This window comes from Schizosaccharomyces osmophilus, chromosome 3 (assembly GCF_027921745.1).
Source record: "Schizosaccharomyces osmophilus chromosome 3, complete sequence".
Taxonomy (NCBI): Eukaryota; Fungi; Ascomycota; class Schizosaccharomycetes; order Schizosaccharomycetales; family Schizosaccharomycetaceae; genus Schizosaccharomyces; species Schizosaccharomyces osmophilus.
The window spans coordinates 1,720,497-1,744,806 of NC_079240.1; the positions used below are offsets into that span (position 1 = coordinate 1,720,497).

At 37.9% G+C, this 24,310-nt stretch overlaps 8 protein-coding genes across 8 annotated transcripts; 4 read left to right on the plus strand and 4 right to left on the minus strand.

The window, feature by feature from the left end:
- Nucleotides 1-1,613: 1,613 nt before the first annotated feature.
- On the plus strand, nt 1,614-3,078 carry svf1 (Svf1 family protein, lipocalin superfamily Svf1; the record flags this gene model as incomplete). The annotated part of the gene is made up of 3 exons (XM_056183590.1): nt 1,614-1,636; nt 1,911-2,132; nt 2,181-3,078. The coding sequence occupies 3 exons, from the start codon at nt 1,614-1,616 to the stop codon at nt 3,076-3,078; spliced, it is 1,143 nt and encodes a 380-aa protein (XP_056039810.1).
- Nucleotides 3,079-4,474: 1,396 nt separating this feature from the next.
- Nucleotides 4,475-8,527, plus strand: dcr1 (dicer; the record flags this gene model as incomplete). Its single annotated transcript, XM_056183591.1, has 1 exon — nt 4,475-8,527. One exon carries the CDS (start codon nt 4,475-4,477, stop codon nt 8,525-8,527), a length of 4,053 nt encoding a protein of 1,350 aa, XP_056039528.1.
- Nucleotides 8,528-8,572: 45 nt separating this feature from the next.
- spn6 (meiotic (sporulation) septin Spn6) lies at nt 8,573-9,765 on the minus strand (the record flags this gene model as incomplete). The annotated part of the gene is made up of 2 exons (XM_056183592.1): nt 8,573-9,653; nt 9,707-9,765. 2 exons carry the CDS (start codon nt 9,763-9,765, stop codon nt 8,573-8,575), a joined length of 1,140 nt encoding a protein of 379 aa, XP_056039808.1.
- A 472-nt stretch (nt 9,766-10,237) lies between these two features.
- On the minus strand, nt 10,238-12,082 carry prp45 (Prp19 complex subunit Prp45; the record flags this gene model as incomplete). Its single annotated transcript, XM_056183593.1, has 5 exons — nt 10,238-10,327; nt 10,379-11,692; nt 11,745-11,799; nt 11,845-12,009; nt 12,054-12,082. 5 exons carry the CDS (start codon nt 12,080-12,082, stop codon nt 10,238-10,240), a joined length of 1,653 nt encoding a protein of 550 aa, XP_056039805.1.
- Nucleotides 12,083-12,547: 465 nt separating this feature from the next.
- On the plus strand, nt 12,548-15,967 carry ubp5 (ubiquitin C-terminal hydrolase Ubp5; the record flags this gene model as incomplete). Its single annotated transcript, XM_056183594.1, has 3 exons — nt 12,548-12,550; nt 12,606-12,708; nt 12,753-15,967. 3 exons carry the CDS (start codon nt 12,548-12,550, stop codon nt 15,965-15,967), a joined length of 3,321 nt encoding a protein of 1,106 aa, XP_056039806.1.
- Nucleotides 15,968-16,235: 268 nt separating this feature from the next.
- On the minus strand, nt 16,236-18,398 carry ccq1 (shelterin complex HEAT repeat subunit Ccq1; the record flags this gene model as incomplete). The annotated part of the gene is made up of 1 exon (XM_056183595.1): nt 16,236-18,398. The coding sequence occupies one exon, from the start codon at nt 18,396-18,398 to the stop codon at nt 16,236-16,238; it is 2,163 nt and encodes a 720-aa protein (XP_056039103.1).
- An 812-nt stretch (nt 18,399-19,210) lies between these two features.
- On the plus strand, nt 19,211-21,080 carry srp54 (signal recognition particle subunit Srp54; the record flags this gene model as incomplete). Its single annotated transcript, XM_056183596.1, has 2 exons — nt 19,211-19,288; nt 19,596-21,080. 2 exons carry the CDS (start codon nt 19,211-19,213, stop codon nt 21,078-21,080), a joined length of 1,563 nt encoding a protein of 520 aa, XP_056039804.1.
- Nucleotides 21,081-21,336: 256 nt separating this feature from the next.
- cnd3 (condensin complex non-SMC subunit Cnd3) lies at nt 21,337-24,130 on the minus strand (the record flags this gene model as incomplete). Its single annotated transcript, XM_056183597.1, has 5 exons — nt 21,337-21,609; nt 21,655-21,764; nt 21,806-22,028; nt 22,068-22,199; nt 22,241-24,130. 5 exons carry the CDS (start codon nt 24,128-24,130, stop codon nt 21,337-21,339), a joined length of 2,628 nt encoding a protein of 875 aa, XP_056039037.1.
- Between the last annotated feature and the right edge of the window lie 180 nt (nt 24,131-24,310).

Here is a 24,310-nt window from a genome sequence, read left to right on the forward strand (position 1 = left end):
CAAAAGTGATAAGCATGTTGGTGTTACCACCAACGAAGAAATCTTGTTCGGTGAAATCTTCTACGGCGAAGGAAATAGGTTATAAAGACATATGCAAAGAGCAAATCAAAGAGTCAACCAAAGTAGCCAAGTGAAGAAAACGTCAGCTTTGGAGGAAGCTGTATCTTATCATGTTTCGGCCAAGGAGGCTATTCCCGGTAAGCAGGTTTGGTATGTAGAGAGGAGTGTAAAGTCCATAGTATTAAAATTAAAATTAAAATAAAAATAAAAAAAATTCAATAAAATATAATAAAAAATAAAAGAAAAAGAAAAAAAAACCAAAAAAAGGGAATGATTCTTCCAAGGAATCAATGGGAGTAACATTTGACAATTGGAAAGGAAATGTCTGATTGTCCAAAAGATCAAAAGTACCCATTCTGATTCTGTCAATTTCATTCACGCAAACATTTCCAAGACACATCGCATCCTAAAACCAACCTGCAGACACAATCAAATCCTTAAACCAACGCATTCATTCCATTCCATCTTCCTCCTCTTGGAATTGTTTACCTTTTTTGAATAACCTCATTAGGATTATCCATGCCAAGATCATTCGTAATACTTCGTAATAAGATTTGGCCGACGCAAACCAACGATATTGTATCGTCTTAAACAAACAGGGACAGACGATATTTGGTTTTAGGGCCTCTCACTAGTGACAGTTCCTTCTCTACCCACACTCTATAGTTGCTTCATAGTACGGTGCCTATCGTTCTCCTACCGAAACCGTCAATACGGGACTTGCTTTCCACCTCGATATTTACCTCCATCCCGCCCTTGCCAAGACGTAGTGGGGGTATCGGTAAACATGGGTCCATCCTACTGAGGATTTAATTTGTTTGTTTGTTTTTGTTTATTATAGAAAATGTATCGTTTGTCATACAGTTGTTTTTTCTTTTTCATCCATTCCTACAAACGTTCCTATGGTAGCATATATCTCCTAGGAAGGACCATCGTGTATTGGAGGTCCTTTTTCTGGATGCTGTTATTTTTCAGTTTTCCCCTTTGTTTGAATTGATAATTTATCATTGTTTTCTGATGTGAAGTTTTTCATGCCATAATTGTCATCCAAAGGGCATCAAACGATCCTAGGTGAATTTCCAATACTTCCTTTCAAACTGATTTTTCCAAACATCTCCTGACCTTGTACCATTCGTACCAACAACTCACCGCTTTTCCATTTTCCATCCATTTTCCATCGTAGTCAATCATAAGTCGAATCTATCCTCTCTTCTTCTTCTTCGTTCTTGTTACCAATTGTGCCCGAAAGCTCAAACTTGTGTCTTTTCTCCTCTGATCAGTACATTTTTTGCGTGTTTGTTTACTATCGGAAATCATTAATCGTCTGTTATACTCCGATTAGCCATTTCGCTTCCTAGTGGTACCAACCTTACCACTCCGCAACGTGCCACCTTAATCATCTTGTTTGGTTTTCTTTAGACATAATCCCACTTGACTTTTACCAATCTTCACCACCTTATTTTGGCAATTCTACGTCCTATTTGCGGGTGCTCTTGATTTATTGTATTTTCACCATCTTTACCTCCGTTGCAAAAATCTACAGGTTTTAAATAATGAGAGCCTGGCTTCAATCCAAGTATGTACGAAACTGGCTCTTTTTATGAGCTGGATTGCTTAGCGGTATTTGAAACATATTGAGAAACAAACTTTACAGAAACATATGCTTTATCTTTTTTTTTTTTTTTGGCGATGATTCTATCCTCCTTGCCGACCTTGTATTTTTTTAACTGAATGCTCTCCGTTCTTCTGATGCTCTTTAGCAAAACGAACTGGTTTTTCTAGTTTTGTTTTCTCTTATATTTCTCTATATTTGGCATCTTGTTTCACAAACTTACTAACCCTCCGTCTAGTATATCATACTTAACAGGTACTACGGAACCTGTTTACGGCGCTGAGGCAATTCAGCCCGTCACCGCTACCGTACAAGGTGTTAATCCCTATCATACCTTGGATGAGGATGATTACCGGTGGTCCACTCCTTCTACTAGCCATGTTGAAACCCAAGTCTTTTATATTCGTCCCAAGAATAGCAATCTCATGTGCTTTGTTCAATTGATTCATTCTAACTTAGGGTATGCACTTTCCCCTCGTAAAAACACTTGTGCTAATTTTCTTTTTAGTTCTTGGACTACTACAGCTCAATCTACATGTCGGATTTTCGATATTGATAATCCCGAAAATGATTTATGGACTTCCACTAACTTGGACCAATTCAGTTTCGAAAACGATCGTACCTGCTTCAGAGCTGCTAATATTTCAATCGATCTTGAAGGAAACCATACCTATAGAATCCGTTCATCCGTAAATATGGACTCTATTATCGATATCGTTATTCATCAAGAAAGTCCTCCTTTCAAGATTGGTGAGAGCGGTACTAGCAACTATGGTACCGATCCCACCAAGCCTTGGGCTAGCATGAAGCACGTCTTCTGGCCTCGTACTCGTGTTGAGGGTAACATTGTATCAAAAGGTAAGGTGATTGATGTTAGCGGTAGTGGTTTATTTGTTCATGCTTTACAAAACGGAAAGCCTCAGCATCTGGCTTCTTCATGGGAATTTGCTCTCTTGCAAAACCCTAGATATACCGGTGTTATGATGCAATTCAAAACTCCTCCAAGCTATGGATCTACAATCGTTAATGTGGGTGGTCTCGTGACGAACGATAAAGTTTTGGCCGTGACCGTCGACAACACCATTGATCATGTGGATGTGACAACGGATCCAGAAACAGAATGGCCCGAGCCTACTCGTATAGCGTATGACTGGGTGGGTAAGGATGCAGAAACTTATCAAAAACCCGTGCATTTATCAGTTGACGCTCCCTTGGGTAGACGTTTACAGCGTATTGATGTTCTTTCTGAAATTCCCACATGGCTTCGTGGTTTTGTCCATAATGTGTCTGGAACAAAACCTTTTATTTACCAATACTTAACTCCTGTTACTCTCAAACTAAATATTGATGGTGAGGAGATTGAAGAAAAGGCTACCCTGTTTAATGAAACCACATTTATTTCTTAAATTCTAAATGTGATATTTTCTAAAAAATCTAATATGTTTTTTCTTCATTTATTATTCTGGCGCATTCTGGGTCAATTCAAGAAGTCTAAAACAACGGCTTATTATATAATACTTTCTAAAAAGTTTCGGATGTTTTTTTTTGTTGCCATTGAAACGCATCCGGGTTAGTGTGCATATTTCCTTCGCTCGTTTATATTTACGATAGGATCATGTTTTTGCATATTTTCATTTTTTCAATTTGAAATGATTGTTAGTTCGGATCAAGTAAACTGCATTCATTTTCTCGACAAGATTTTCGTTGGATAAAATATAAAACCTTTGGTTTCTGAATTATATCTGGATTTTATTTTAATAAGTTTACTAGGTTGCATTGTTTTGTCCACAACTTTCCTTAGATTTGAAACGCATTAATTATTAATAGTGTATTGTTTTTAAGAGTTCTTGTCCTTGTTTTGTCCATTGGTTTATTCGTTCATTAGGTGAAAGTATTGGATTAGGAATTCAGCTCAGCTGCATGTAGTAATATTGGTTTGTAATTCATTTGCAGAAGCCGCTAGGATTATCGGATGAACAAGTTTTGCTTATGCTCTAACATGCTTATCGAAAATGGCTTCTTGAAAAGGTGATTATTAAATTTGGCACAGGTTGCTATGTGAGCATGCTTTTTCCGCTCCTTTTGATATTGCTGAGCTATTATTTGCTTTACTTGCTTTATGTTAAAACTAAGGCACTTTTACCTCGTTTGTTTATGCGCCAAGTCGGTCAGAATTAGTGTATTTGAAGGGTCAAATTCTCATCATTAGTAACTCCTCAGAGTTTTGGAAGAGTACCTTGAATAATTTCTTAAGCCCTTGAGGCTCCAGCGAACGAATTTACAAAACAAACTTTATGCCACATTAAAAAGATAAAACTAGCTGGTTCAGAAAATTAAGCCGAGTATAATAATATTAAAGAAAAAAGTAACTATTTGAAAATAGGAACAAATTGTCTGAAATGAATGAAACGACCTATGCAAAATTAAAATTACGCCTTCTATACGACACTTTACCGTATCCATCAACAAATTCAAGAAAGGACTAATAGGGAGGTAAAAGGAAAATAGAAAGACTGAAGTCTTTATTTTTTATGATCTTTCGGCATTTTTTCACAGCGTATTTCATAATATAAAAGGTCTTTCTCATGGAGTAAAATGTGCACTTCATACCTTGCATGTTGAGACTTTCTTTTCAGTTCAAGTGACACAACGTCTAGTTCATTTAAATTAGGACTTCCTCTTTGATTTTCTATACCATAAAAATAAAGACGCCAACTCCGTGAAGGTGAGAAATTATCAAACTTCCACAATTGAATTGTATGCGACGAGATACATGGTCTTCATCACATTAGCTACATAACAATGAAAGAACTAAAATCATTACAGGTTCTAAGGGAATATCAGCGAGATATCTTGCACACTGCAAAGAAGCAAAACACCTTGTTAGTCATGGCAACTGGTGCCGGTAAAACATTGTTAGCTGTGAAGTTAATTAAAGAAAAACAGGAGAAGCAGTTGCTAGAAGGAGCCCAACATCAAAAGCGTTTATCGGTGTTTCTTGTTAATACGGTTCCATTGGTCATACAACAAGCTGATTATTTAAAATCACAGCTTCCATTTCGCATAGGCGCATTTTATGGGGAGATATCGCTAGAAATGTGTGAAGAGCTTTTTCACAGTATCGTGTTGAATTATGAAATAATTGTTATTACAGCCGATCTGTTCTACCTGTGCTTGGCGCGAGGCTTCCTATTAATTTTTGATTTTGACATTCTTGTTTTTGATGAATGCCATCATGCTATAAAAAACCATGCATACGCTCGCATCCTGATAGACTTCTACCATGTCGCCAAAGCAGCAACAACACTTGAAAAGCAGCTCCCAACCATTTTTGGCATGACAGCTTCACCGTACACTGGGAAGGCTCGAAATCCGCTAAAGAGAATTTTCGAGTGGGAGGAATTATTCAATGCCAAAGCTTACGTGGTATCAAATCATCGTCTTTCCCAGCATATCCCTATGACAAAAGAATTCGTTGTCCCTTACAAAAATCTGCTAATTGATGCATCTAAAAATCCTATCATAAATAAGTGTGAAACAGTTTTTTCAGGTTGCAAGTATGTGATGAGGTCATGTAAAGCCGCACAATGCGAGATTATAGAATTAGGCGTTTGGTTTGGTGAACAAGTCTGGCAGTTCTTAGTTGAAGAACTTTTAAGAAAACAGTCAAGAAAAAGTTTTGACGGAAAGTTATCGATCGAGGATAATGTGTGCATTAAGAGCTTCATAACTGAGGTAGAGAAGTGGTCGCAACAACAATTGACGTTATTTTCTGGGTTTAGAGCTCCCAAGTTAGATGGAAATGACACGAGCAATAAAGTATTGACACTTTTGGAATTCCTCGAAAACTTCTATAGAGACAATGATACATATAGAACAATGATTTTTGTTGAACGAAAAGTGACGGCTTATTCTCTTACAAGGTTTTTACGGAAACTGAAAAAAGACACCGGAAGACTGAGAAATATTCGTCCTTTTCCATTCGTTGGACATGGAGATTCAGATGTAACAGCACTGTCTATGCACTTTCGTGAGCAAAGGAAAAACATTCATAACTTTAAGCAAGGTGTCTATAATATCCTCATTGCTACGTCCATAGCAGAAGAAGGAATAGACATCCCGACGTGTAACCTTGTAATTCGTTTTAATACTTGTCAATCCGTTACACAGTATGTGCAGTCGAAAGGACGGGCAAGGGCCGAAGATTCAAAGTTTATGCTTTTAGTAAACGATATAGAACAAGCTCAGTATCAAAAGCTTCAAGATGAGGAGCGTATTTTGACAACCGCCTTAGAGAGTCTTGAATCTACTCGCGAATTAACCTCTCATGTTCTCGGCGATAATATCACAACACAGAACGATATTGTCAAGTATGAGATAGATGAAACTGGGGCTCTATTAATTGAGTTTTTGGCCGTAGGACTTCTATACCAGTATTGTAATACCTTGCCCTCTGACAGTGTTACTTTCCATTATCCTATATTCACTTGTATTTCAGCAGGTCAATCATTCATATATACGGTTCATCTACCAATTATTTGCAACATGCCTACTATACAAGGGTCTCCATCTGCTAATAGAAAGAAAGCGAAACGGTCAGCCGCCTTTTTGATGTGCGTGGAGCTCATTAACCGTGGACTAATTAACAAGCATTTGCAACCTCTAGATTACCGAAACAAATTAGCGGATATGGAAGAAAGAGATGAAAAAGCTTTAAGAGATATTGAGCATGATGAAGCCTTTGAACGTAAAATCCCCCAATGTTGGTTAAACGATGCCGAGCAATTCTTTGCTTGTAAACTATTTCCTGTATGTAAAGGTAAAATATTTCAACCTTTGCTGTTCGTTCAGTCGCAGCGAATACCTGAATTCAATTTTATACGACTTCGTTCTAATTTTGATGAAGTTATTATCAAGTCAGAAGTATTAGAAACTCCTTATATCATGGATGATGAACTAAAGTCTGACCTTCAATACTCTACCAAACGGCTTTTGGAACTCGGTTTGTCTTCTTTACTTAAAGTTACTGATTCCAATCGATCATATTGGATAGCCCCTTTAAATACGAAGTGTTCAAACAATCTTATTTTGAACGACCTTATCGACTGGTCAGCGGTGCGTAGTCTTTCTAGTAAAGTTCAAGTTGTCAAGGACATTACTATGCTTAAACCGCATTTATTGTTGATGTACGATCAGGAAAGCATTTTTGAGCTTTATTCCTTTGAATCCCTCGCTCGTCAGGATATGCAAGGATGTAGTATAGTTTGCAAAAGGATGCCTTTTAAACTAAACTACTCATTGAATAAAAAGCAATCCATGCAAATAAAAAAGCCAAGTACAAGCTTACGTCTAAATCAAGTATATCTTACCGGTTTGTCAAAGTATTTGAAAGAGTCGGCCTTACTTCTTCCTTCTATACTTTACCACATGGAAGCTCTTTTTTTAGCGTCTGAATTTGCAAGTAAACATGGCTTAAAATGTTCATTGCTAACCATGCTGCAAGCTTTATCGACTGAGGATGCTTCTATGGATGACAATTACGACCGTTTAGAATTTTTGGGGGATTCATTTTTAAAAGTTTATGCCTCTTCTACTGTTTTTTTAAAATATACTCATGATCAAGAATACCAGTTGCATGTTCACCGCAAACAAATTATCAGCAATTACAATTTATATATGCATGCAAAAAAAATGGAAATATCACGCTTCGCATTATCCGAACCTATGGTCATTCGCAAGTGGTGTCCCTTCGGCTTTTTGAGAGAGAACAAACATGGAAAGAACTATCCATCGTTTCAGCTATTATCAAAAAAAAGGTTAGCAGACTTGGTTGAATCCACTATTGGTGCTTGCATCTTGGACAACGGTGTTGACTCAGGGCTTGAATATTGTACAAATTTAGGTCTTGGGTTACTAGACGTGAAAAATTGGTCTGACTGGAATAACTTTTTAGACATTGACTTTTACGCGAGCTTGATTTCGTGTAAAGTGTTTCCTTATCACGAACACATTGAAGATGTCACTGGGTACACTTTTAAAAATAAAGCAATTTTACATTTAGCTTTTATACATCCAACGATGTTGAGTTCAGGCGAGGTATCGGGATCTTATCAACAATTGGAGTTTCTTGGTGATGCAGTTCTGGAATATTTAGTCGTTCAGTACCTATTTCATAAATACCCTGAGTCATCTACTGGTGAATTAACCAATTTTAAGTCATTTTTCGTATGTAATCATAGTCTTGCATACGTAGCTTTCTTACTTGGTTTGCACAAATACCTTGAATATGACAATTCCGAAATGTTTGGGTTAATTTATGAGTACCAGGAGATGATTGAAGAAGCAAAATCAAATAAAGTCCCCTATTTTTGGCTTGAAGTGGATCCTCCGAAGTTCATAGCTGATACTTTTGAGTCACTTATATGTGCCATTTATCTAGATTCTAAATTTTCCTTTGAAAGCCTTAGATTTGTATTACCGTTATTGGTTGATGTGCTTGGTGATCCTTTAGATTTACATAAAAAAAATCTGGTTTTAGCTAAAGTACATAAGCTTCTCAGTGCTCAAGGATGCTCAGATTACAAAGTTGCCCACAAGGAAGAACTGGAAATAAGAGAAGATGAAAATTTCAAATTGAAACGAGAGAGCTATATATATCACACCGTTTCATTCATTCGGCATGATAATGTTGTATGCTTAGGCACCTCTCGAAAACTAAGTAGTGCGAAAATTAGTATGAAAAATAAACTAAAAGGATTACTCGATAAGAACTCTAATTTACTGCTATACTCTTGTGATTGTGCTTTTAAAGCGACGGACTGTGTAAAAACTGAAAGTGGTTCACCAGAGGGATAGGATATACGCGGAAAATTTCCTTAATGAATTTTCACAGATTTCCACTTATTTCTTTTGATTCAATCCCTTATAGTTCCGGAGTGCATCTAGTTGAGTTTCAAGAATGCGCACTTTGTCGTGATATTCAGCTAGTTCATCGTTTAAATCATCGCGAACAACTGTAAGTTTTTCTTCTCTCTCCTTAAATGTATTCTCGAGTTCTACCGACTTTTCTTCAAGCTTCTTCTGAATAAGTGCTTTTTCCTCGTTTAAGCGTTCGTAATGTGCTTTTCTAAGCTTCGGTATGCCACTTTTTCTATTTATCAATTGCTCCTGACGATAGCGTTCATAAATCACTTGCTCTGTGGATTGTATTAATTCAAGCATATGATTATTTATCATGAGGTTTTTCAATTTTAAAAAGTCACCGTGATCCTCGTTTTCGATTTCTGACATTCCCCAAGGATATTTGCGACCGATTTTACCTTCATTCTCATCGTTTATAGCGTCCATACTTGCAACGATTGCGAATGGGCAGGCCTGAGAAAGATCTCTCGCGATTTCGTCAGCAGAGTATACTGCTGAAGGGAAAAATAAACTAATGTTTTGAGCGTGTAGGATCTTGTTCATTTTTTCTTTAAGGCTGTCCAATTCAAATTTGGTTAAAGAGTCTGCTTTAGCGATGACCGGGATAATGTTTACATGCTTCGATAGCTTTTTCATCGCTACGACGTCTAAGGGTAGCATGCCATAAGGAACTGGTTTTATGAAATATAGACAAACATGGACTCTGTTGTCCTTTCTTTGCATCCTTAATGATTGTTGGTCATGTAATAGATATTTTTCATGCTGGTCATCTAAGTAGTCAGCTACTACTTCCCAGCAATCCTTGTTGTTTATAAAGTCCCCAAAGCCTACGGTATCGAGGACCGTCAGGTTAAGTCGAAAGTCATCTTCTTCAATAGTAGCTTTCGTCTTATCTATATGGACTTCCTTCTGCTTGTGCACCTTTTTGAAGTTATCAACCGACTTGGGTGGCTTTACCAAGCTAGAAAACAAATTATTGCAGAAAGTGGTTTTGCCGGTTCCCGAGCTTCCACAAAGCATGACGGTGAAATAGCATTCTTCTTTCTTTATGAATGTCTCTCTAATGTGTTATGAAAACTTAGTATAATGATCTTTTGAATAAAATAATCTTACCTGTCTGACGGTAAACTCGTTTGATTGAAGAGCAGTTGAGGGTTTTCTACAAGCGGCATTTTACTTATAAAATCTAATCAGTGAACGATTAAAAAAATGAATCTTTTGTCAATTCGATCTTGGTTGATGATTGCTGGCAATTGCTAAGTTTAGTTCTGTGTAAACAGAAAATATCAAGCATATGTAAACAAACAAATAGAGGTCTCATTTTGTGACTCCGGAAAACAAACTGATGTATGAAACTATCTCAAATACAAAGAAAAATAAATAAACAGGAGCGTTAAATTTGCTAATGTAGTACGTTGTCTAATACTTGGTAACTCACGAGAAAGTATTCAATCTAATGAGAGCTTCATGTTTTCGTAAATACAGAACTCTTGCATTATCTATAATTTCACTCTTTTTTTTAACGATTGTTTGCAATTCATCAAAAATAAATCACGATTTATTATGAAATGCTCGATAAAGCCCATTAGTCCACTAGCCATAGCATATTATATACAAATCATTAATAAACTTCAAAAGTAAGTTTCATTTTTTTGAAGAGGAGACTGTATCCAAAAAATTATTAACCCCAAAAGGATCAACGTCCTTTTCAAAAACGACAGGCCCGGAGGCATCCTAAAAAGGTCAGCAAACAAGCATCATCCAAAAGCATCTATTACTGCATACCTGAGACGCTTCATCAGCTCCCTTAAACTTTTTGGGAACTGACCCTAGCACATCATAACGATTTTCCGAAGTTATTCGCTCTAATTCCGCAGAAGCATCAATATGTCGGCCTAGAGTAGCACCTGGTCTATAAAGAGTGGATGTTGGAGCAGCCTTCCAAGGCTTGTCATATACGTTATAAGAATCTTCATCTTGAAATCCGGACCCTAAGCCTGAAGCTTGATTGAATAATCTACTGTCAACCATTGTTTCACTTGACATGGAAGGTTTTGACAAACCAAGTGCTACTCTTTCAGACACATCCCGTGGACGATCTGCACCGCTAAGCTGGGCTCTCTTTTCAGCACCCATTCTATTTAATCGAAGCTCTTTCTCGTATTGGCGTCTTCTTTCACGACGAATTTCCTCGCGTCTACGCAGTCCTTCATCTTCTTCGTATTCAGCAACATCTGGCTCACTATTAACCGGAGATTCGGATTGGTATCGTTCATCACTACGGACGCTGGGAGAACGATCGCCGGACTGGTATTTAGGAACATGACCAGCCCTTTCTTCTCTAGCCTTCTGAGCAAGCATAAATAATCGCTGTTCCTTCTCTTCTTTTTCTTTCTCTGCCATTTTCTGACGCATTATAGCTCGATAACGTACTTCTTCACGAGCTTGACGTTCCGCTGTAAACAAAGCTTCAGAAAACTTTGCGAATCCGTCGCTAATTTCTACATCATTTAAGCCACGTCCATCGGCAGCCAGACGCTTATCCAAAGGAATAGTATAGCCTTTGGGATTCTTCCAATTTGAAATACTCGGAGGAATTTGCCATTCCTGCTGCTCCTTTGCAGTCACCTTACGAGGAGGAGAATGCAACACTGGCACAGGTGGAGAAGGAGGACCGCGTGGTACTTTTTTATGGCGGAACTTTGGTGGCTCCATGGGATCTTGTTCTTCTGTCACGAGTTTGATGATTCTTTGCTTGCTAGGAGCTTGGCCCATCTGATTACTTGGCGTATAACGGATATATACCGGATCGTCTGGTTTCTGTACTAGAGCACTTTTAGGTTGGGACTGTGATATTTTACCAGTTACGATCTTTTCTAAAGCAGCCTTTGTCTTGTTTGCAACAAGCTGCTTTTGTTCTTCAGGTGGCTTCTCAACTGAGATTTCACCAACACCAATTCGAGCTCTCAAGGGTATTAAGTCTTGGAAACTCGATTGTACGAGCTCACCATGCTCATGGCCTTGACGTGCAATAGCACCATAATCGACACCTCCTGACGAATTAACTTGAAGGGCAAGTGAATTTCCTGGGGCTGTATTCTGTATAATCGATTAGCGGATGATTTTGGTGAATCTTTCTCAGAGTACATACCGTCCTCTTTTTCCCCATATCTAAAGGATATTGAGCTACATTGATTTCTGGATACCTAATTCCTGCGTTAGTTTTGTAATTGCTTCATTTCCAGACATACGCTCCACCGTCGCCAAAATCATCTAAGGATGTTGGAATCCATCCTTTTCTATGTAAGTAAGGAGGGATTGGTTTATGAATGACCTCCTGGCTTTCCTTTTCTGGTGATTCGTCCAAAACATATGAATCTTCCTCTTCCTCGTCAGACTCAGGATTAGGTAGAACCCTTAATATGTTAGCAAGCGTAAAGAATCGATAAAAAATATATACCTAGCCAATTCACTCGATAACAGTGACATTTTGCTCAGATCTACCAATCTCGTAGTTGCTGGTGGATATAGGCTCTGGTAAGCAATGCATCGCGTATTTTAAGTCGACCTGCCCATTCATCAGGAAGTTAATTAAGATTCTAGTTGTGTAAGGAATCTCAATAAAATCACTATATACAATGAAAGGAATCAATACTCTTTGTTTCTACAAGATTCTGCACGTAAACAAATGCTTTTGTATTATAAGCCATTCTTGGTTCTCACTAACGATTTTTACTGACATCTTCACATCTCACAAACCTGTGCACAGAAATGTAGTGCGCACCTAAAGCGAATATTACGTTGCTTTTGGGTATCCTGAAGGCGATGGGACCTTCTTCGGTCGAAAAACCGTGACCAGAGCCATTTCTCTCGTAGGCAACTCGTAACGAAATAGCCTTATCTGTTGTTTTATGAAAAGTTTTAATTGACAAAAGGAGGACTGTAAACGTTCTCATGGTACGTCGCTTCGCTTGCAATGACTGAATGTTTACTAACGAATACATACAAACAGGCCAATGGTGAATTTGAGTTGAAATCACAGGAGACGCCTCTTGTCGATTTTGATACAAAGACAACTGAATCCGTCTCTAGTTTGAACCGACATTCTCAAATAGGTATGATCTCACCTTGTTAATTGCATAATCGACTAATGGAGCAGAAGAAGAAACCGTGAAGGAAGAACTAGAGCTTGCTCTTCCGGATTATGACGATGTTGCTTTTGGAGGATATTCTTGGGAAATAAAGAATTGGCATGAACTTGATAGTCGTGCTTCAAGTCGTATATTTGAAGTTGGCGGATGTCAATTTCGCATCGTTTACTTCCCACAAGGTATTGTACCGTCTTCTGGATATGCGTCTCTCTTTTTAGAATACATACCCTCTAGAGAAGAAAAGGAAAGTCAAGATTATGGCGTGTGTTGTCAGTTCGCTTTCATTATTTCAAATGTGAAAAAACCTTCTTTACGCGTAGCAAGTTCTGCCCATTGCCGCTACTCTCCGGAAATCCAAGATTGGGGGTTTACTCAGTTTTCCGAAACAAAACGGCTTCTTTCACGCAATTCTCCAGTTGTACCTCCTATCGTTGAAGACGGAGCACTACGCATAAATGCATTTATTCGAATCCTTGATGATCCCACTGGTGTATTATGGCACTCGTTCAATAATTATGACTCTAAATCTATGACAGGATATGTAGGCTTAAAAAATCAGGGTGCTACTTGCTATATGAATTCTTTATTGCAGTCCCTATACATCATTGGTGCTTTCCGTAAAATCGTGTATCAAGTTCCCACAAAAAAAGAGGAATCTAAAAATGGTATTGCATATGCTCTCCAACGCTGTTTTTATAATCTTCAGTTTATGAACGAACCTGTTCCTACTACTGATTTAACAAAATCTTTCGGCTGGGATTCCTTAGATTCTTTCATGCAGCATGATGTTCAGGAATTTAACCGAGTTTTACAGGATAATTTGGAGAGAAGCATGGAAGGTACGATGGAAAACGCATTGAAGAATCTTTTCTGTGGGAAGATGAAAAGTTACGTTGCTTGTATGAATGTTAATTATGAGTCTGCCCGCACCGAAGAGTTTTGGGATATTCAGCTAAACGTAAAAGGAATGAAAAATTTAGAGGCCTCATTCCGAGACTATATTCAGGTCGAAACTTTAGATGGTGATAACTGTTATTACGCTGATATGTATGGTTTCCAAGAAGCAAAGAAAGGTGTTATTTTCGAATCATTTCCTCCCATTTTACATCTTCAACTAAAACGATTTGAATATGACTTTGAAAGAGACATGATGATAAAAATTAATGATCGATATGAGTTTCCACTTGAATTTAATGCGAAAGCCTTCTTAAGTCCTGAGGCTGATCAAGACCAAAATTGCGAGTACGTCCTACATGGAGTACTCGTTCATTCTGGTGACCTCGATAATGGTCATTATTATGCACTTTTAAAGCCCCAGAAAGAGGAAAGGTGGTACAAATTTGACGATACCAGAGTAACGCCTGCGACCTTGAAGGAGGTTTTAGAAGAAAACTATGGTGGTGACTATTTCGTACATCCGCCTTTTCGACCTGCTGTTAAACTAAAGAGATTTATGAGTGCTTATATGCTTTTATATTTGCGAAAGGACAAAATCGATGAGTTAATAGCTCCAGTTCAAAAGGATGTAATTCCCAACCACTTAAAAGAAGTACTTGATGAAAATATACGCTTAGTTGACCAACAACGAAAGGAACGACTAGAAAGCCATCTCTATACCAAAATTGAAATCGTTACTCCAGATTATTTCGCCAATCACCACGAATTTGACCTTGCAAATTTTGACAACCCAGTGGATGAAGGCGTTATGCTTCACTTTAGAATAAAGAAAGAACAAAATGTTTCGGATTTGATACCAATGGTATCTGAAGAAGTTGAGGTCCCTGCGAATCGCTTACGTCTTTGGTATATAATACGTCGACAAAATTATACCTTACGTGTAGAAGAACCTGTAAGTGAGCTAAACATTTCCATTGAAGAGGCTAAGGACAGGTGGAATTCACAAGGCTTTATCCTCCGTTTATATTTGGAGATATTACCTGAGAATCAGACGAATCATCCTCTTGTTAACGTTTCCTTTGATTCTCCTAATATATTTTTATTTATTAAATATTATGACAGAGAAAACCAAGAAATCATTGGTTGCGGAACTATTTTTGTTATAAAAAACGATAAACTTGATTCTATTTGCCCGGAATTGTGTGAGCGCGTTGGCTTGTCGAAAGATACCCCATTACATTTATATGAGGAAATCAAGCCAGGTTATATCGAATACTTAAGATTATCTAAAACCTTTGCTGAGAACGAACTTAGTACTGGTGACATTATTTGTTTCGAAACTGGAAATTCAGATACGAAGGATCAAGAAGATAACATATTTCCGACAGCCCCTAAATTGTATGATTTCATGGCGAACCGAGTAATTATTACTTTTCGACCAAGGTTTATTGATCAAGAAAGCACTCTTGAATTTGAGCTTGTACTTGATCGACGCATAAAATTAATAGAGCTTTGCGAAGAACTATCCGAAAAATTAAATACAGACGCTGATCATATTCGGCTTACTACTTGCAGTCCTCTTGCGTATGCCGCTAACATGGTTGTTCCGAACAATCCAAACATTACTCTCTACGAGATAATGCATGCTTCTGAGGAAGACACTGTATCTAATATGCTTTTTTACGAGATTATGAATGTCAGTCTTTCTGATCTGGATAAAAAGCGACTCTTGCGTGTTACATGGCTTTTTGAAGGTCTTGCGAATGCAGAGCTAATTGATGTTTATATAAATAAAGTCGGGAATGTTTCTGACGTATTTAACGCTATCTCTGAAAAATACCCAGAACTACGGGTTCCTAACCAAAAGGTGCGCTTGTATGAAATCTTGGAACACAAATGGTATCGAGACATAAATATGCGAGCAATGATAAGATCATTGAATCCTTTTGCAAGGATTATTGGGGAGGTTATACCTGAAGAAGAAATTAGTTTACAAGAAAATGAGCGAGTAATAGTTGTGTATCACTTCCATAAAGATGTCGCTCGAATGCATAGCATTCCTTTCAAATTTGTGATTAAGCCAGGAGAAAAATTTGCTATCACTAGACAGCGGTTGCGTTTCCGAACCATGTACCCTGACAATATTTTTTCAGTAATCAAGTTTGCAATTATTGATTTTGATAGAAATTCCGTTGTGTATTTGAATGATGACGATGTTGTTTTCGAGCTGCTTGAACAATACAATGGCACATTGGCTATGGATAGAGCTAAAAAAGAAATTAGAAAACCTAAAATTTTAGACCGAGCGATCCAAATGAAAGGTTAGAATATGAAAATAATGCTTTTGTTGTTTGCTGCCTATATATGAACTTCACATTAATCTCACTTTTCAAGGTATATAAATGCGCTAACTATATAAACAGCTATATTAACGTCTGTCTCATTTATAAAGAAATAAATAAGAATAATGGATTATTACTTTAATGTTAGATATCTCTAATAAGCCTTCTAAATGGGGGATTATTGATTCTAATAATAACTAAATAATAGTTGACAGTCTTATAATGGTTTATTCGCTCTATGCATTATCTAATTCATAGAGGCGGTAAGGTCCTGTTTTTTAGTATAGCAAGAGACTCTTCAAGTGATGAAACTTTAGCAAGCAAAGCGTCAGCTCTAGCATCACTGTAAGATTTTACTTCTTCCATAACTTTTTCATTAATCGTTTTAAGTCGTTCATTTTCAGCTTGTAGTCTGGCAACTTCCTTGGTTTGCTCGCTAGCGGATGTGGAAGCACTTTGATATTGCTGCGTAATAAAATCCAAATCTTCTTTTTGAGTTTTATTAAGCTGGCTAAGTTTATATTTTTGTTCATTGGAATCTACGAGTTGGCCACGAACTTCGTCTTCTGGCATATTTTGAATGTATTTAAAGCCAAAATCCAATTGTTTGGATAAATGTGTAATTTGCTGTTTTAAATCAGCAACCTCATTTGACCTTTCGGAATCACTCTTCTTTCCTGTTTCCAACTTTTGATGGGATTTTTCGAGTTCGACTTTGAGTCCTCGTACTTGTTCTCGATAATCCTGTAAAGTATCTGTAAGTTTAGCTATTTGTTGTTCCAATTCATCAGCATGAGTTTGTTTTATATTTTTCACGTTGACAGCTTCGTGCAACTCATCTTCAACCATTCGTAATCTTCTCTGCAAATACTGGACAGCGGCACCCTGTAAATCATAATTTTGTCCAAAATCAGAGGTATCTGGCCCTCGCTGCGAAGGAAATGATTTAGTTGCCGGATTCGAAAAGGAAGAAGCTACTTCCTGAGATCCTTTGGAAGGAGTTTGAGATACTTGGAAGGTGAAAAGGTTGTCATCTGGATATTTTAAGACGGTTTCATTAACACGAGAAGGGGACTCTTGAGAGGGTTTAGGTTCTGCAACGGCGAAATAAGCAAGGTCTACTAAAGGCTGCAATGGCCAAGAGTTAGGCGAGGCTTCATTATTAATCCATTCAGCTACTTTACCTGCTGCCTCATTTGTAACATCGGCAAGGTGTACAGACTTTGCATCAGCATCGGTAATAGCACCAGTATGCTCGGCACGGTTCGAAAACACATTAAGGTCTGCGACCTGAGCGTTTTCTTCCGTAGAGGAATTAAGAGCAGCCAACACGCCAACAATGTTGACAAGAAAGCTTGCATTATAAGAAGACTGGAAGCTTCTGATGACATGTTCCACCGAATTTATATGAAGAAGTCGAAGAATTGGACAAGGAAAATAAGAAATTGTGCTAGTAACGCCCATATAGGCATCCATGTCGTAAAATATTACAGCACCAAAACGAATATCAGAGTTGAAAAGAGTAGCCGTAAATGGGGCATGCCTTGAAGAGCATACCCAGAATGAAACGTCTGTGTTATCTTGAATTTCTATGTCTGGCGACCAAGATTGTACCAAAATCGATACTGAAGATAGCCATGTCGTGAGCAAATTACCAAGAACATCATTGGAAACAAAGCAGAAAACTGGTGTATGAAGCTTGGGTAAAACAGACTCTAAAAATTCCTTCAAGAAAAGGAATTTAGAAGAGGCTTTGGCGTGTTCGGATATGTTTGGGACAGTGAGTGATTTATTCTCGTCTGGTTTAGCAGACGGCGAGTGTGACCCATCGCGAACCTCCTTTTCGTAAAGCCAAGGGTGTTTAGCAATCTTATGAGCTGACTGTAAAAATAAGCGAATTTTTTCTTGGATGCGCGCATCACTTGGACCTGTGCAGAAGTGGTCGATGCAAAAAGCAAAATATTGGACAAGGCGATGCATCATTTTACGCTGGATGGGAGACATAGAGAGCCCTACGTCCAAAACGGAATATTCGGGTTTGGGAAATCCAGAGGAAGGTAACGATAGCGAATCCGAATTGGAGGACTTGTTTGTAGGGAATAGTTGCTGCGTTGAGGGGTAGTCGCCGACATCTTGCGTCAAAAAATCGTTTTCTGCCGGATCAAATTCATGGTGGAGGAAGCTCGTCTCATGTTGCTTAATTGGAGGTTGTTCACCATCCAAAGAAGAATCGAGCGACTGGTCTAACTTGCGTTTATGATTTGCTGCCTTCAAAAGCCAAGCATCTTCCAAAAATCCAGGACACTCCTCTTTGGATATCCATTTCTTTGAGCAATTGGATGGAATAAATATTTCATATTTGGTATCACTTTCATTCACAATCGTAGAATCCATAGATTCCTGATACTCACTCATCGTTATAAAAACGGCAAAAACTTGTTTGCAGTGACTCTTTAGTTCGCGAGCTCAATGTTTCAAAAACAATTAGTATTCGCTTGCTCTTGAAAAGCACCTTCTATACATTCAATCTATAGCACTTGCAAAACCAATGTTGTTTAGATGAAACACGCGTTCAAAAAGCGTTTGTTTGGCGTTTACTGTATCCTAACAGGAATGTTTATCGTTTATTATCATACTGATGCGTATTCGTTAATGTTTTTACGACATAGTATTAATGGCACACTATTTTCTTGCGTTTACTTCATTCCGTTTCATTAGAGAGCAAATAGAAAGGAAGGGCTTTCTATTCAGCAATGAGCACGATTTCCATACGAAGAGAGTTTTCTTGAGAAGAAATGGAAACATATATAAAGCTTAACATTGCCTTTTTACTGTGAACCCTTTTGTTTCTAGAGTAAGCCACTATGAGCGTTCTGTTTACTAAGGCATTTGTTTTTCTATGTTAAAAGCGATACGGTAATAGTAATATTGCATTCTGCTTCACTATACAATAATTCACGCTATATCAGCATCGCTAAATGAAAAGATCAGGATGCAAAGAAAAACAAAAAAAACTGGGTTTTGTGAAGACTTGAATACTTGCTTTAAGGTATAGAAGGCTTTTATTCGAGGTTCGTTACCTATAGAACCTTGCTGGGCGTTCTTTGTACGATGTTAACAAAACGATGATAAGACTCAGCGTAACTTGCCAACTACCAAAAACCGAAAACGACAATTCAAACCTTTTTGTCTCTTTAAATCACCAAATATAGATTTAAATTGGCAAAATGGTATTCGCAGATTTAGGACGTCGTTTAAATTCTGCCCTGGGCGATTTCTCCAAGGCTACATCTGTCAATGAAGAGGTAAGTAATGTGGTTGTCGTGAAGTAGACGAGCTCTTAGGTCCTTCATCATCTTTGCTTTTTTTATATGACGAACAGTTTTCTTCTTTGAAGCAAATTCCGTGTTGAACTTGAAGCAGAATGTCATGGTGTGTGTTTATTCTTTGAACAAAACAAGTTGAGTTTACAAAGATGTATGCTCTACGCCTATTCTGTTTAGTTTTATTGCATCTCATGGTTTGATTCAGCTGTTTCTGTATATTGATTGAGTTGTCGCTGCGCTTTTTCCTTTCTTCTTTACTTCTTTGTGCAATAACTAACTAGGCTAGCTTGTCGATAATCTTTTAAAAACTATTTGCACTGCTTTATTGGAAACGGATGTCAATGTTCGACTCGTTCAAACATTAAGGAGCAATATTAAAAAGAAAATTAATATTAGCAATCTTCCTCAAGGCATTAATGGAAAGCGAATTGTTCAAAAAACTGTCTTTGATGAGCTTTGTACTTTGGTTGATCCCCAAGTTCAAGCTTTCACACCTAAAAAGGGAAAGCCGTCGGTAATTATGATGGTTGGTCTTCAAGGTAGCGGTAAGACCACCACATGTACCAAGCTAGCCTTACAGTATCAAAGAAAAGGTCTAAAGTCTTGCTTAGTTGCTGCAGATACATTTCGTGCAGGTGCTTTTGATCAATTAAAACAGAATGCTATTAAAGCTCGTGTACCCTTTTACGGTAGCTACACTGAAACGGATCCGGTTGTTATTGCCCAGGAAGGTGTAGAGAAATTCAAAAAAGATCGGTTTGACGTTATTATCGTGGATACCTCTGGTAGACATCAACAAGAGAAAGAACTTTTTGCTGAAATGGTTGAAATTTCCGAAGCTATCCAACCAGATCAAACAATAATGATTCTTGATGCTAGTATTGGTCAGGCTGCTGAACCTCAAGCAAAAGCTTTTAAGGAAACTGCAAACTTTGGGGCCGTCATTATTACAAAGTTAGACGGCCACGCTAAGGGTGGTGGTGCTCTGTCTGCGGTGGCAGCAACTAATACTCCCATTGTTTTTATTGGTACTGGTGAGCACATTAATGACTTGGAGAAATTCTCCCCTCGATCGTTTATTTCCAAGCTTTTAGGAATGGGTGATTTGGAAGGTCTCATGGAACACGTCCAATCGTTAAATTTAGACAAAAAGAATATGGTTAAAAACCTTGAGCAAGGAAAGTTTACCGTTCGTGATTTTCGAGATCAGCTTGGTAACATTATGAAACTCGGACCATTAAGTAAAATGGCCAGTATGATTCCCGGTATGAGCAATATGATGCAAGGCATGAATGATGAAGATGGAGCTATACGTATGAAAAGAATGCTTTATATTGTCGATTCAATGACTGAACAAGAACTCGATTCTGATGGTCTTACTTTTACACAGCAACCCTCTCGTGTTTTCCGTGTAGCCAAGGGCAGTGGTACCAGTGTTATTGAGGTCGAAGAAACTATATCTCAGGTTCGTATTTTTGCACAGATGGCCAAAACCATGGGAGGGAAAGATGGTATATTGGGCAAGCTTGGTGGAAATCCAGCTGCCGGTCTCAAAAAGGATCCTCGCCAAATGGCAGCTATGCAAAAGCGTCTTCAGTCAATGGGTGGGGGTGGCATGCCAGACTTCAACCCTGGTTCAATGAACTTTGGTGATATCTCTAAAATGGCGAGTAGTTTGATGGGCGGCGGAGGTGGTGGGCCCGGAGGTTTTGATCTTAAGGGCATGATGAATCAATTGCAAGGTGCGGCAAAGCCTCCTCGGAGACGTTAATTCTGTTTCTGTTGTATTTTAGTAATTTACTCTTTTGGCATTTTTACTTGTTTAAATAAATGAATATCAGCGGTAAATTTCGTTTCTTTCCTTAGACCTCAAAATATTCACAATTTACTATTTAATTTTTATACATGAACAAAACTTTCATAAAGTAATTCTTCAGATTAACCATAACCAAAATCTTAACCGAACAATAAATAAAAGAGCGAGCTTACTTATAGTCTAAGCAATAAATAAAACTTAGGTGATCGTGTTAGTCCTCTTCCTCTTTGATGTTTACCTCTTCATCAGTATCAACTGTCATTGAGTGATCTTGATTTGTTGTTTCAAGATTAAAGTCATTATTAGCAGCAGGTTCTTCTTCTTTGTCTTCAGTTTCTTTGATTTCGTTCACCTCTTCTGGGCGGTCTTCATCACTTTTCGCCTCTTGTTCTTCTCTCTCACGCGCCGTTTCTTCGTTATTTCTTAACATTGTATCAAACCTTGATAGAATATTCATGCTAGCAGAATCCAGCGTTAAGCCATACTAAATATCAATAAAATGGTCTTCGAAAGTTAAATTTTTACTTACATTCTCAAACGTTTGTAATTTCCTAATGGATTTGCTAAAGTCCTCAGAAGGTAAAGTCTCAGGAATGTTTAATTTTCCAAGCAAAGAAACTATGAGTTTTCTCTCTTTTCCTAAAAGATGGTTAGTACAAATCAAGACACCACCTACTCACCTTCGGACGCACGAGGCAAGCTTTCAAATATGTTGTTCGCCAAGTGCAAATGAATTTTTTGATTTTCTGTGGAGGAATCGCTATTAACTTTTTTCTCAAAAAGTTTTTCGTGGTCGGTCCAGTCAAGCATTTGCAAAGCAATCTGGGAAGTTGACAATTGAAGATCATCTTCATCTATATCACGATATACTTCCAGCAAATTCAACAACGTGTCGCAAAATACCTACGAACATGTTAGAACAAGCATTACGAAATTCAATACCTCTGCAACTTTCCACTGATTTTCGGGTGATCCATATACATAAACTGGAAAGAAATAACCCAGCACCTGGCGCAAAGCATAGTTCTCAACAGTATTAGGTTCAAAATACTGGATTATTAAAGGCTTTAGAAACTTTTTATTGTTAGTATTGCATTGGGTATTATTTCACATACCACCTCGTCTCTATAATGAACAATTACTAAGAGCTTCGCAATTGCTTCAGCACTAAGGGTTTGGAATTCGGCCTCGTCAATGTTAAAAAGATTTTCAAGCAGCAACGACGAAAACTGCTCATCAAAATTGGAGAATCGCTCCTTGCCATGTTGGAGAAAGATATCAGTCAAAGTTCGAAGGGCAATGATTTTTAAATTATCTGTTCCTTTTTCCAAGCAGTGTAAATATAAAGGAATATTTTCAAAGGCCAAATCACTATTTAGGAGACAAACTAAGCTCAAACATTCTAAACCTTTTTCACGGATTGGGAGATCGTGTGATTTTACAGCAGGTATAATTAAAGACTTCAGTAAATCAACGACGTATAAGTTTTCATTTAGTGGAGAAGATATATTTTCGAATAAGGCTTGTACATAAGAAAGGCACCTAATCTCATTAAATGCTTCCTTATATTCTTCGGTCTCCTCATTAGCCTCATCTTCTTCCATATTGGAGGGAAGCGGAGAAGAAGCAGCATCTTTTTCTTTTTCCTGGGGTGACTTTGGGGGAGTCTGCTCGAGCTGGGATTCCTTTGTTGGTTCAATATGGCCCTGTTCAAAAATATCAGTAATGATCTCCACCAGTAATGAGCAAAAATCGGTTTCGGTAGTACACAACTTTTTCAGTAATTCCACATGAAGAGATATTAAAGTTTCCGTAAGCAACGAAGTGGAAAGACTGTTAGTTAAACTCTTTAATAATTTACGTCTTCCAATTTCATCAGCCATATCTTGATTCAAAGCGATAAGCAATAGCTGTTCAATGATAAATGAAGCCTCCTCATAAGTAGATTTGTCTCGTAAAGCGACATATTGTTTTTCAATGAAAAATGTTAATTGACTTACTTCAGGTATTTTTTCTGCAAGTTCTCCAAAGTTTTTCTCAGCGCAAACTTCGCTAAACGATCTAGCAAGGAGAGCAGACTCTGCCGTTAACTCCATCCAGAACTGATCGGGGAATTCAATTTCGGTGAGCGTTTCCAAGCGAGTAGTAAAAAAGCATTTGATTGCTAAATTGGCAACCTCTGAATTTTGGACGACATCCAAACGCTCTAATAATTCCAACAAATTATTATCTGCGCTTTCTATCCACTGATACGCTAGCATATTGGCCGCTGCCTGTTGAACACTCTCATCTCTATCATTCATACCCCATTTTAAAATACGAACTCGCTTTTTGATACTGAGGTATCGAAAGTCACCGATTTTAGGAACGACTTTAGAGTAGACGCATTTTCGATTGGTAGCATCTACGTCTCTGGCACGCTCAAGAATAAACGGTAGAGTAGCTTTACTTACTTCAATATTCAGCAAAACGGCTCTTCGAACATCAGGACTAGGATCATTTTGTAATAAAAATAATAGCATATTACGAACATCGTTTTCCTCCTCTTGTGTATCTTCTTGAAGACGAGAAAGCGCGATGACAGCCTCCAATCTTACAAATGACTCTCTGTCTACTACACGGTCAAGTAATTTCTCACGAAGGATGCTGTATATGTCATCATCAATTTCTTTCACGGAATTGATGACTCTGGCTACGACCTGACAGCTACGAAAGCGTATCGTTTTATCTTTCGCATCTAACCCTCTTAAAGCGTGCTTTAAAACTGGTTGAGCAATGTCGGTTTCGGGATCCTTCTGTTGAAGATAATTAATGAATGTGACAATAAACCGAAGCACGCGATCAGCATTCGTGTTTCCTTTTCTCACTGTTAAAATAATGTTTATGGATTGAAAAACATCCTGTAAGAAGGCTTCTTGAAGCCGTAAAGCGAATAATTTATTACACAGCTTTCTGTGGCTCGAAACGGAATTTTGGCTGGATGCAATGACCTGTAAAGCAGACATCCTGAGTTTATAGATCCTCTAATTAATATAATAGATGTGACTGATGCTAGAAGAGCTGCTGAACAGCCCAAGTGAATGTTGGTGATATGGAGGTTTGTATTACTTAGGATGTAAACATATGAACCCGGTAATCGTCTTAGAGAGGTCATTATGTTCAACAAATCTTTTTAACTAAAAGGA